Source organism: Ochotona princeps, chromosome 14, assembly GCF_030435755.1.
Source record: "Ochotona princeps isolate mOchPri1 chromosome 14, mOchPri1.hap1, whole genome shotgun sequence".
Lineage (NCBI taxonomy): Eukaryota > Metazoa > Chordata > Mammalia > Lagomorpha > Ochotonidae > Ochotona > Ochotona princeps.
The window spans coordinates 61,247,699-61,260,199 of NC_080845.1; the positions used below are offsets into that span (position 1 = coordinate 61,247,699).

At 44.9% G+C, this 12,501-nt stretch overlaps 1 protein-coding gene across 12 annotated transcripts in view; it reads right to left on the reverse strand.

The window, feature by feature from the left end:
• Nucleotides 1–777: 777 nt before the first annotated feature.
• Nucleotides 778–12,501, reverse strand: part of SPIN1 (spindlin 1) — a 68,743-nt gene continuing 57,019 nt past the window's right edge. For all 12 annotated transcript variants that reach the window (XM_058672969.1, XM_058672974.1, XM_058672979.1 and 9 more), the window contains 3 exons: nucleotides 11,969–12,222; nucleotides 7,724–7,957; nucleotides 778–2,133 (listed from right to left, as the gene is read on the reverse strand). In XM_058672969.1, coding sequence (XP_058528952.1) covers nucleotides 1,934–2,133; nucleotides 7,724–7,957; nucleotides 11,969–12,222 — 688 coding nt within the window. In that variant the 3' untranslated portion in view covers nucleotides 778–1,933. The remainder of the gene's footprint in view (nucleotides 2,134–7,723; nucleotides 7,958–11,968; nucleotides 12,223–12,501) is intronic.

Below are 12,501 nucleotides of genomic sequence, written 5' to 3' on the forward strand. Positions count from 1 at the left end.
GCCACGACATGTTCTGCTGTACCTACTTCACATGGATGACTCCTGTGTCACGCATGTCAACGTGGGCTCCAGGAGCCAGGCTCACGTTGGAGACTTGACTGACACACAAGAAAACACACAGCAGAGCTGAGAACAGTACTGTCCACATCAGAGGAGCATCTAGGACTGGGGGATCACAACGCAGTGAGAAGCTTGGCCCTGCTTGCCCGTGGGCAAGCCCTTGGGACGGGGCAGCTCAGCTGCTGACAGACAGAGGAGGGGGAGCAGGGATTTCCATCCAACAGCAAAGGCAGGAGCCTTCAGGAAGGCTAACAGGCATCTAGGAAACCATGCACAGCAAGGCCTTGAAAGCACACCATCTCTTCAGATCAGGATCAGCCACAAGAGAGGTCGTGCAGACACTGACTCAAACCTCTGCATGCACGCTTAGGGTCTGCTCAAAGTGCAGAAAGATTCTCCACCGTCCAATGAGACTGGTTCCACATTTGGCCTTTCTCCTGGTTGGAAAGCCACCAGGATTCCTCTAGAACAAAGTGACCAGCAGTTCAACTGCTTAATCAATCACCTTTGCAGGTCTGTTTCAGTTTAAAATGATCTTGCAACAACAAACCACGCAAGGACTCCAGGTAAGGGCTGCTTTCATATCCACAGCAAACATGGTGACTGGACCTTGTAAGGTGGCACAACTCTGCCCAGCAAACCCTCAGGGGTCACCAAAGGGAGTAACTCCACAGTAACAGCACACCCGGAGCAAGAACTACACCACCACAAAAGGTGTTGAGAGTAAGCTGTTATTTGTCCATCATTCTTTGTGAGGAAAACTGGGGGGTGGGGGGGAGACCTCTGACCATAGTAATATCAGCAATAATAGTGACAAAAATTAAAAAGTCCCAGAACTTGTTACAAGGCAAAGCCATTTTAAAAACTTACATTTCCAATATAAAAGTACTGTGTTCTCCCATAAACTTAACACATACACACAAGCCACTGATGGATGTTGCCTTTCCAATCCATGACCTAAATCCCAAATTTCTTATTTATACAAATAACATACCACATGTGCTGTCCGAAACACACCTGCGTTATAATTCTACTATGTGGACCAAGGACCTGGGCTTTCCCAATGAAGAGTACTTATGATTAAAATGTAAACAAAAATGTATAAGGTTTACAACTAAAGGCAGCCTTTTACCCAGCTTTCTCAGCAGTTTGTGAATTCTAAGGTGGGTCACTAACTGTTCACACAGAGCTCCTTTGGACGTAACTGCTTCAAATCTCCAGATGGAAAAGGCGCTCTGAACTTCCTTCAAAATAAGCTGCATCTTCTCATGTGCTTCCTGTGCCCAAATTTAATTTTAAATAAAGAACGGTAATATCATAAATATGACTGACTTGGGTTAAGCACTCCTGTTAAACTGGAGAAAACTGTATCACCCCCATCCCAATCCACAGAGAAAGGACTGCCAATGGTGTGTGTGTACACTTGTATCTCTGTGTGTGTATATATATTATATACGTATGCACACAGATGTAAGGTATAGACAAGTAGATATAGATACATATATCTCAAAAAAGGCAATAACAAAAATACCAAACTATACTTGCATTGTGGCAGCAGAAAAAGAGCATTAAAGAGGAAATGGCTGAGATCAAGTACGGGTTTAAATGACTATGATGCTAGCTTAACTTTCACCAAACTTGCCTGTAACTCCCCTCCACACGGATTTCTTCTAAGAGGGAGGAGTTTTCCTTACACAAAAACTTGGTCTTCACATCAATCTGTACTATTCAGAACAAAACCAGTTCTGCTGGCAGAGATTGTGGGTTCGCAGGGACATTTAAGCTTTCATTAAACTGGAAAGCAATCAAGTCTTTATGTCTACAAATTATACATTTAATAGTTCCACAAATTTGGCAGAGTTCATGATGACATCTAGGATGTTTTCACCAAATCGTAGACATAAATATGGAAATCATCATCAAACTTGATGAAATAGACGGATGGTTTGGCCTCTACTTGGTGAATGACCATGCCAGTCCTTTTGGAGCCATCTTCTTTGGCATATTCCACTTGTTTGCCTACCAGGCTGTCCACAACTTCTCCTGGTTCCCGTTCCGCTGGCGGGGAATCATCTGCAATGAGAGGGGGCAGGGAAAAGCAATTTTTAGATACAGAGCAATTCATGTACATAACAATGAACAAAGCAAAAGAAAAAGAAATTTGAAAAAAATCTAGTAACTTACAGTCCATTACAATTTTCTAGACCAGGAGCTACTGACCTTGTCTGCAAGGGTCAGAAAGTAAGTATAGAGGACTTCAGGCCACACAGCCTCTGTCCCATCTATTCAGCTCTATCGCTACCACACAAAAGCTGTCTCAGATGAAATACGAAAGGGGTGGGTATGGTGGTGTTTCAATAAAACATATTTTACAAAAAAGGCTTGCTGACCCATAATATATAACACGGACACCCTATTTTATTGGAAAAGCAGATTTACAGAGACAGACAGAAAGACCTTCCATCCACCGGTTCACTCCTTAAGTGGCTACAATGGCTGAAGTTTAGCTGAGCTGAAGCCAGGAGCCAGGAGTCTCTTCCAGGTCTCCCACGTGGGTGCAGGGTCCCAGGACTTTGGTCTGTCCTCAACTGCTTTCCCAGGCCACAGGCAGGGCGCTGGATGGGAAGTGGAGCAGCCAGGACATGAACCGGCTCCCATTTGGGATCCTGGCACATGCAAGGTGAGGACTCAGCCACTGAGCCATTGCGTTGGGCCCATACCAAAAATTCTTTTGGTTCATGATTAAGTTTGAGTGACTTTAAGGTAGAATTTCAAAGCAGACAACTCCTACGGTGACTGCTCAGAGTATGTTACACACTGTATATGCTCAGGTATTACAGACCACTGAGCTTCTCCAACCTGAAAACAGAAAACAATGCTCTCGAAACTTTGAGAGTTAATACAGACAGTATCCAGAAACTTCAGACTTCAAACGTGGGATGTTCAACCAAAGCAGCCTATACAACAGTGTCTGTGACACTTTAAAAGTATGCAACATTTCTAACGCTATGTTTCACAGATAAGGGATGATCAACCTGTACTAATCTAATTCTACAAATCCTTATAGATTTATTTATTAAAAAAAATTATTTATTTTACAGTGCAGTGAAAGTTACAAGGGAGAGACAGAAAGGGATATTATCCATCTGCTGGTTCACTACCCCAACAGCCAAAACAGTTAACGGCTGGGCCAGGCAGGAATCGTGAGCAGGCGCTTCTTACAAGTCTCCCACAGGGGTGAAGGGACCCAAAGCCTTGGGCCATGCTCTGCTGCTTTTCCAGGCCATCAGCAGGAAACTGGATCAGAAGTGGAGCATCCAGGATTTGCACCAATGCCTATGGGATGCCAGTGTGGCAGGTGGAAGACCAACTTGCTATACTACTGGGCCAGCCTGTATTCTAGAAATTCTTAAAGTATCTGCCTCTCAGTGTCAATGCATTCCATGTAATCTTTCTTTCTTTTTTTTTTTTTAAATATTTATTTTATTACAAAGTCAAATATATAGAGAAGGAGAGACAGAGAGGAAGATCTTCCATCCAATGATTCACTCCCCAAGTGAGCAGCAACGGGCCGATGCGCGCCGATCCGAAGCCAGGAATCTGGAACCTCTTCCAGGTCTCCCACACGGGTGCAGGGTCCCAAAGCTTTGGGCCGTCCTCAACTGCTTTCCCAGGCCACAATCAGGGAGCTGGGTGGGAAGTGGAGCTGCCGGGATTAGAACCAGCGTCCATATGGGATCCCGGGGCGTTCAAGGCAAGGACTTTAGCCGCTAGGCCACGCCACCGGGCCCCCACGTAATCTTTCTACTCTAGTTTTAAAACAAAAGGAATTCCTCATACTCTGGAAAGCAGTGAATGGTGTACCGAGTAAAATTAAGTTGCTTTTGGGAGCACTGGCATTTCATATGGATGATCTATTGGAGTTTCAGTTGCTCCAATTTGAATCTAGCTCTCTGCTCACGTGCCTGGGAAAACAGCAGAAGGATGGTCCAGGACCTTGTGCTTCCTGCACCCATTATACTGGCTCCTGGCTTCAGACTGGCCCAGTTCTGGACACTGCAGCCATCTGGGGAGTGAACCAGTAGAAGGAAGATATCAATCAAAAGAATTCCTTACAGATTTTGAATAATACACAACTTTTTCTTGTTGGCACAGGTGACCTCACTGAAGATTAACGTTCTCATTAAACAGAAAAACAGCCAAGGCTTGTGGATGAAGACTGCTAGAACGTGGTAGCACTGGAACCAGCACAATGGTTCAACTGGCTCATACTCTGCCTGCAAGCATCAGTGTCCCATATGGATGCCGGTTTACGTCCTCGTTGCTTCATTTCTGACCCGACTCCCTGATAATGGTCTGGGAAGGCAGCAGAGGACAGCCCAAAGTCGGGATGCTGCACTCTCACAGGAGATCTGGAAGAAGCTCCTGGCTCCTGGCTTCAGACCAGCTCAGCTCAGCTCTGGCCACCACAGGCAACTGGGGAGTGAACCAGTGAACAGAAGATCTCTCTCTGTCTCTCTGTAAATTTGCCTAATACAAATTTAAAAAAACTGTTTAAAAAAAAAAAAAACTTGTTGGCAACTAAAGACATCATTTCCTGCATCTTTAAAAAACCATTTATTTATTATTTGTAATGTAGTTACACAAAGGAAGAGGAAAGGGATGGGGAAAGAGGGGCTGGCCCTGTCCAAAACCAGCAGGTTTTGAATGTCCTACATGGGCACAAGGGCCCAAGTGCTGCAGGTGCTGCCGTCACCCACTACGTCGCAGCACTGGCCTCTCCACATGGCATTTCTTTTCAAACTTATCTAAAGATTCAATGCAACTTTTCCCAGGAAGGCCAGGTGATTTCTTTGTAGAAACTGGAAGGAATCTGAAATGAGCCAAACAATTCTGAAAATAAACTCAGACCTTCAGACCTTGAAACTTGCTACAAAGTAATATATTTAAGGTAGTGTGGCCCCAGTACCACAGACATGCAGACAAATCAAACAGAACTAACAATCAGTAATAAACTCATACATCCAATGCCAACTAGTTTTCTACAAAGGTATCAAAACATAAATGGCAAAAGAATAACTATTTTCAACAAAGCAGACAACAGGTCATCCTGACATAGAAATGATAGAAGCTGGGCTCCTATGTCAAAACCTATCAAAGACTGACATGCAGAACAGAGAAAAAGTTATAAAACTATCCCATTACTTGTGAAAACAGCTAAATAGTTGAAATTTTGACCTTATAATCTAGTTCGCACTGAAAGGTTCCCAAACTGTTTTCTGAAATCAGTATTCTCCAAAGGTCAAACATTTAGATAAAATCATACAATTCTAGGGTTGGCTTCAAAACAGGAGTCGATAAAACAGACTGGTGTCAGGCAGGGGAATGTGGGGGTGCTTCCTTGCTGGACGGCTACTCCCACTGGAGAGCGTGAGCTGGGATGGGGGCATACCAGACTGGGCAGGGCTACAATACCTATGCGCCTCATGCGGACCAGGATCAGGGAAAAGCCAGGCTGGGCTGATTATTCCTACTGGTGCAAACAAAATTAGAGTGGGTGAGGGCTGTTTGGGCTTAGCCACAGCATCAGCTGGCAGAAGATGGCACTGGGGGCTAATTCTGTCAACTCAAACCACAGAACCTCCTGGAGAGTGCATGATCCGGGAGTGAGAGAGGCCTGGGAGGGAAATAGTGGGCTCCTCCCTCTTGGGCTACCACTTTCAAGGGAGGGCACGAAAACTAGGACAGGGGCTGGGGTAGCTAGACAGATACCCAACAGCATCTCTGTGGGCTGCATAGTGGAGCTGGTTAGATGAAACTAAGCGTTACTACTCACTGACATGTACGAGAGCCAAATGGGATGTGGGACAGACTGGACTAGTCTGCTACACATACTGGCAAACCAGGGTAGAGGGCGGGCCTGGTGGGGGTTATTGTGGGTCGCTCTGAATAGGCTGCAGCTCCCACTGGTTTATGTGAGGGCCTAGTATGTGCTGGGCAGAACCAGGCTGGACTACAACACCCATTGGTTCCAGTGGAAGTCGGGACTGAAAACAGAATCAACCCAGCGATCACAACCACCAGTTGATTGGGGCAATGGACTGTGCCGGGCCCTGTACTTGCTAGCACATACAAGAACCTGGTCTGAGAACACCTCAGACAAAGTTTCTTAGGAGCTCTCCCCAATCGAAATGCTGGACTCAGAACCCTAACCAAGAAAAGACAGAAGACAGAACAGGTCAATCAACCATCTCAGCTATATGTAGGCAGCGAAATACTGGGCAAACAGAGACTCTATGATGGACTATGTCAATCAGTGGATTCTTTAAAGACCTCATCGTGCTTGGAGTGGCAAGATTGGCAGCGATTCATAATTGGTGAACTATCAAAACCACTTGAGCAAGAACCTCGGAGCATACCCTACATCCAGGACCTGGGGAGGGTGGAAAATTGGGTAGGCCTTCTCCCTTAATATCCTCCTTTAAACATGAAGGAAACAATATGGAAATAATAGTCTTACTAACTTCCCTATAGCCCTTGAATCTTTTTTACCCTAATTAACTATGTAAAGATTGTCAAAAAATTAAAAACAGAAAAATAAAAACAGACTGGCAATGAAATAGCAGCTATTAAAGCTAAGCAGTAGGGCCCAGCGGCATGACACTAGCAGCTAAAGTCCTCGCTTTGAAAGCACCAGGATCCCATATGGGCGCCAGTTCTAATTCTGGCAGCTCCACTTCCCATCCAGCTCCCTGCTTGTGGTCTGGGAAAGCAGTCAAGGACGGCCCAAAGCTTTGGGACCCTGCGCCCACATGGGAGACCCGGAAGAGGTTCCTGGTTCCCGGCATCGGATTGGCGCGTACCGGCCCGTTGCGGCTCACTTGGGGAGTGAAACATTGGATGGAGGATCTTCCTCTCTGTCTCTCCTCTTCTCTGTATATTTGACTTTGTAATAAAATAAAAAAATCTTAAAAAAAAAAAAAGCTAAGCAGTAAACGCATGGAGATTTATTATAGTGGTCCTCAAACCTTCATATTTTTAAACAACATAAGGTCCGGCACTAGAAGGCTAGTGGCTAAGTCCTCACCTTGCATGCTCCAGGAACCCATATGGGCGCCAGTTTGTGTCCAGGCAGCTCCACTTCCCATCCAGCTCCCTGCCTGTGGCCTGGGAAAGCAGTCATAGATGGCCCAAACCCTGGGACCCTGCACCTGCGAGGGAGACCTGGAACAGGCTCCTGGCTTTAGATTGGCTCAGTTCTGGCCATAGCAGCCACTTGGGAAGTGAGCCAGTGGACAAATGATCTTTCTGTCCTTCTGTCTCTCCTCCTCTCTGTATATCTGACTTTCTAATATAAATAAATAAATAAATAAATAAATAAATAAATAAATAAATAAATCTTTTAAAAAAACCTTAATAATAATACATAGTGCTAATAATTACTAAATAGCCTTTATTTTTGTTACAGGAGCCAAGCAAAGCTAATCATCTAATAATTTCCCTAAAACTTATGACAAGAGGATGAAAACTTTCACAACCCAAATGGAATGACTAAAGGATTATCATACCCAATTTTTAAAATATACCTACAAAATAATACACTGATTGTTATAAAATTAAAATTTCCTTTTACTAAGCAACACAAATGTTAGTATCTACTTACTGGAATCAGGCATGATGCGAAGGTCGCCTTCTTTGTAATCGTCCAGGAGCTGGTACATGTACAAGACAGGGTCTTTCTCATAGGTGATGTAAAACCACGTGTTCATGACTGGTGCCCGCGCTAGGACCATCCCCCTCCACTCATCCTTAGAGCCGTCCTCGGTCTCAAACATGTGCTCCACCGCTTTGCCTATCATCGTGTCTGCTAAGTGTGCGTCACTGATTCGAGAGGTGGCTGGAAATAAAAGAAAAGGTGGCAAAGTTGGCAGCATTTCACTGTTATTTTCTAAAAAGACTGAATTTATTAAAACAAAAATTACATGTCCTGTCCATGCAAATGTATCAATGAACAACAGAGTCACCAACAGGGCTTTAAGTATAACCATTAAACACAAATTGCTGGACCCCAGCCCAACCCAGAGCTGGATTCCAAAGAAAAAATTTTTATCTCAAGTCAACTGAAATAATTTCAGTTTTTCCTGTTTATATATTTTTTGGCGTCATGTGCTCTTGGTGTTATACCTAACCAAGAACTTCCCACTATTCATTCAAGGCATAGAATGGACTACTCTTCAAGTTATTTCAAATCTGACAATTCCAGACTTCCAAAAGAGTTGCCAAATCAATTTCAGATCGCTTCTTTCCATTAACATACCACATGACCACAGAGCACTAATTAAAACTAAGAAATTTACCCCAATTAATGCATAAGTTTTGTTGTTGCTTTAAGGAAACTGGTGTTCACATTCCATCAACTCAATTCCATGTCTGCTGAGGCACTGGGTTCTGCTCTTGTCCTTACATTTAGTGCCTTTCCTTTCCATGACCTGAAAAACAATCAAACGCAGCCCTGGGGCTGGTGTTGCCGCACAGTAAGAGGAACCTCCAGCTTCCAGGCTGGCATCCCGTATGGGTGTCAGTTCACATCCCGGCTCCTCTACTTCCAATCCAGCCTTGGAAAGCAGCAGATGATGGCTCAAGTTCTTTGGGACTGAACCCACGTGGGAGACTCAGAAGAAGCTCCTGGCTTGAACCAGCACAGCTCTGGCCATTGAGCATATTTGGGAAGTGAGCCAGCAAGCAGCTCTCTTTGTGTGTCTACTTCTCTCCAGTACTGTCCTTGGGAGGAAAAAACGCAGCTGTGCAGCCTTGTACCCTGCCCCCAGCTCACCACTTTCTTCCTCTTGGACGAGCCCACCGCCATCCAGGCTGGCTGATGCTCCTGTGCCTGAACCTGCCTCCCACTCCTCAGGGAGCCTGGTTCCCATCACAGCTCAGTCCCTCAGAGGACTATGACGCTGGAAGAAGTGTGACGCATGCTGGTCAGGGTAGCCATTTTTATTTCTTATCAATAGTCACCCTTATCTACCTTCCCTTGAGTTTATGCATTTGATAACTGTTTATTGCTCATATGTCTGTGAAACCAGAGAGAGGCCTTTCCTCTCCCACGTCACAATTCAGTATGTGCCGCTGACCTAACCAGATGGCCCATGCTGTTGAGATTTCCCACCTCCCAGATGACAGCCCCATTCTAGAATTCTTTCAAAAAGTAGATTTTAGGGTTTGGTGCTCTGGCCCAGTGGGCTAATCCACTGGGAGCAACAGAAGCATCCACAGGGGACTCACTCCCACGTGCCACGAGAACCCAAGACCAGGGCCATCTTCTGCTGCTTTCTCAGGCTATTACAGTAGCATGGACCTGGATCAAAAATGGACCCGCCAGGACTTGAACCAGCACCTCTTACAAGATGCCGGCACTGAAGACAGAGGTTTAACCTATTACACATGGCACCAGTGCCAGCATCTGTACAGGTTTCTCTAGTCCTTAACTTTTACAGGCTGGCACTGTGGTGCAGAGCGTAAAGCAACTGCGGACATCCTACAGGGAGGTATGTGCTCCACTTTTTTTTTTCTTAGTTATTTTTTATTGGGGCCCGGATTTATTTTTTATTGCAAAGTCAGATATACAGAGAGGAGAGACAGAGGAAACATGAGGGTGCAGGGTTCCAAGGCTCTGGGCCTTTTCCAGGCCACAAGCAGGGAGCTGGATGACTGCCGGGATTAGAACCAGCACCCATATGGGATCCCGGCGTGTTCAAGGTGAGGACTTTAGCTGCTAGGCCACTGCACCAGGCCTTATGCTCTACTTTCAATCCAGTCCCTATCAATGGTCTGGAAAAGGCATTAGAGGGTGGCCCCTATGTGTGGGCCTCTGCCACCCACATGTAACGACTAAAAGAAAACTCTTGATTTGGCCCTAGCCTTGGTGGGTATTCAGATATGAACCTCCCTCTAACTGCAGGTTTCAAGTGAGTAAACAGATGGTCTTTGAGAAACACACACACGTGTACTATTCAACTCATTCATCACCTCCTTTATTGTTAATAAACATGTTAATTTTCTAGTTGAATGTATCACTGTTTAATTTTGTGATAAACATACCCTACTTGAATAAATAATAATTCAAGAATGGCATAGGCACTGCATGTTGTGGCACAGCCTGCTTAGCTACTATTTGCAAAGCCAGCATCCTATACTAAAGTGCCCCGATTGCTGCACTGAAGTCCTGCGCTCTTCCCTGCCAAAAGCACATACAGCTGCAAGTAAGCAGATGCAGAATCAGAACTCTTGGAATACTGTTTGCAGGACTGCAAAATGGTACAACTGCCCAGGAACATACTCCGTCAGATCTGTGTGCCCTTCAGCCTGTGATCGCAAAAGGACTGAGCAGCTCAGGTACCACGGCAACCAAAACAGGGAGGTACTCCAGGGAGCCAAGAGATTTTGTACTAGAAAGGGTACAAACTACAATTCTGTGTCAGAAGAAGGAATGAGAACTCTTTAGCAAAACTAATGGCATTATTTGGGTCATCTTTTTTATCATCCTACATTATTATTATCCAATAGTGATTTTAGCGCTGCACGATCTTAGCATGCGGACATTTCTGAGAAACGGACTGATCTCAAAAAATAGACGGGCACGCACGAACACTTGAGAATAGAGAAAAACGTGAAAACTAAACTGTATCTACAAAAAAGTGAGTAAAGATTATCATGCAACATGGGAAGAGAAAATTAATGAAATATCCTGCTGCTAAGAAAGAGTTAAGTTACTGGGGAAAAAAGGAGAGAAAGTGGCATTAGTGTCTGCCTTTCACAATTTTCTTTTAAAAAGGTTCACTTATTTATTTGGAAAGGCAGAGCTACAAAGAGAGGAGACAGAGGTCTTCCATCTGCTGGTTCACTCCCCGAGCAGATGCAACAAAAGGAACTGTGCCAGGCTGCAGCCAGGAGCCCAGGGCTTCTCGAGGATTCTCCCACGTGGGTGCAGGGACCCAAGGACTTGAAAAGCCTCCACCGCTCTCCCAGGCAGCTCAGCAAGGAGCTGGATCCGAAGTGGAGCAGCTGAGGCTGGAACAGGCACCCATATGAGATGCCAACACTTGTCAGTAGTGGCTTTACCTGCTATGCCACAGTGCTGGCCCCTGCACTGCACCTGATGAAACTGTTTTAATAGCACAGACCTTTAAAGGCCATTCTGAAAAAATACATCAGTATTTAAACAAGAGCAAGAACACTGTAACAAAACACTTCAAAAGAAACACTCTGAAGAAAGTCACATTATCTTGGGCATCCACCACTGTGTTAAAAATAAAATCAGTGATTATTTAACACCACCGACCTCATATCTTAGTATTTTTATGACAAAATCTCACACTGTGTGACACAAAAGATATATTCATTTCCACAAACATTGTTCAAACAAATCCTGAGAAATCAAAGGCAAATACTAAAGCTCCATGCTTTGGTTGCTTAGATTTTGGCTCAAAGCACAGTGGTCATTTATGTAATATACAAAGACATGTACTGCGTATAAAGATCCCAACACTAAAGATCTCCAGATGGTCTTTGAGAAATCAACATACAAGACATGCGCCAACGGTAGGTGATCTCACCCATCCCTGTCCAGGGAACAGTGAGTAAAATGCTACACATTACCACTCTGCGCACTTCTTCAGCAGAGGTGGAAGCTGCAGGATAGATTCCTACAGTTCCTGGAGTTGTGGTTTCAGAAAATTTGCTTTGTAGCAATGTTTGTGGTTTTGCAAGAATGACTTAAATGTTCATCAGTAGTATTTGCATGCCAATCAAAATAACACCTGTTACTAAGTAATCAAAACACATCCACGTCAATACCACTTTTTAAAGCAGACACACTAGTTTAAAAAAACAAAACAAAACTTACCAACTCTATCGGGGAGGACTTCGAGTGCAGAAACTCTCTCATCTTTATTAAGCTCTAGTCCATAAACACAGTCAAATCCATCGTATTTTATAAGATACAAAGAAGGATTCACGGGCACCTGGTCCAGCACAGTTCCCTTCCACTGGGTGACAGGGCCATTGCCTTCTTTCCACCCATGCTGAATCCTGCATCCTACGATGTTCCGACGGGGCTGGGAAACAGGTTTGCTGGGCCCCACGCTGCTCCGGTGTTTTCTGCATTCACACACACACAAGGGATTATCTCACCAGAGCTGCACATCCAGAGCCAACATGGTACTGGCTAGCATGCTCCCACAACAGCTGAGTCAGCCTCATCGCTACTCAGTGGCGCCAGGGGTGCCTTCCCACCCCACCGCAGGAACACCTGCAATGAAGTTTTCCCCTTTACCAGCAGTAACAGGGCAAGTTAGCAACAGAAGCTTCCTGTGTGTCCTACAATCAGGCATCAGTTTCCTAGCTTTCAGATTTCTTTCAATTCAATTAACTCTACCC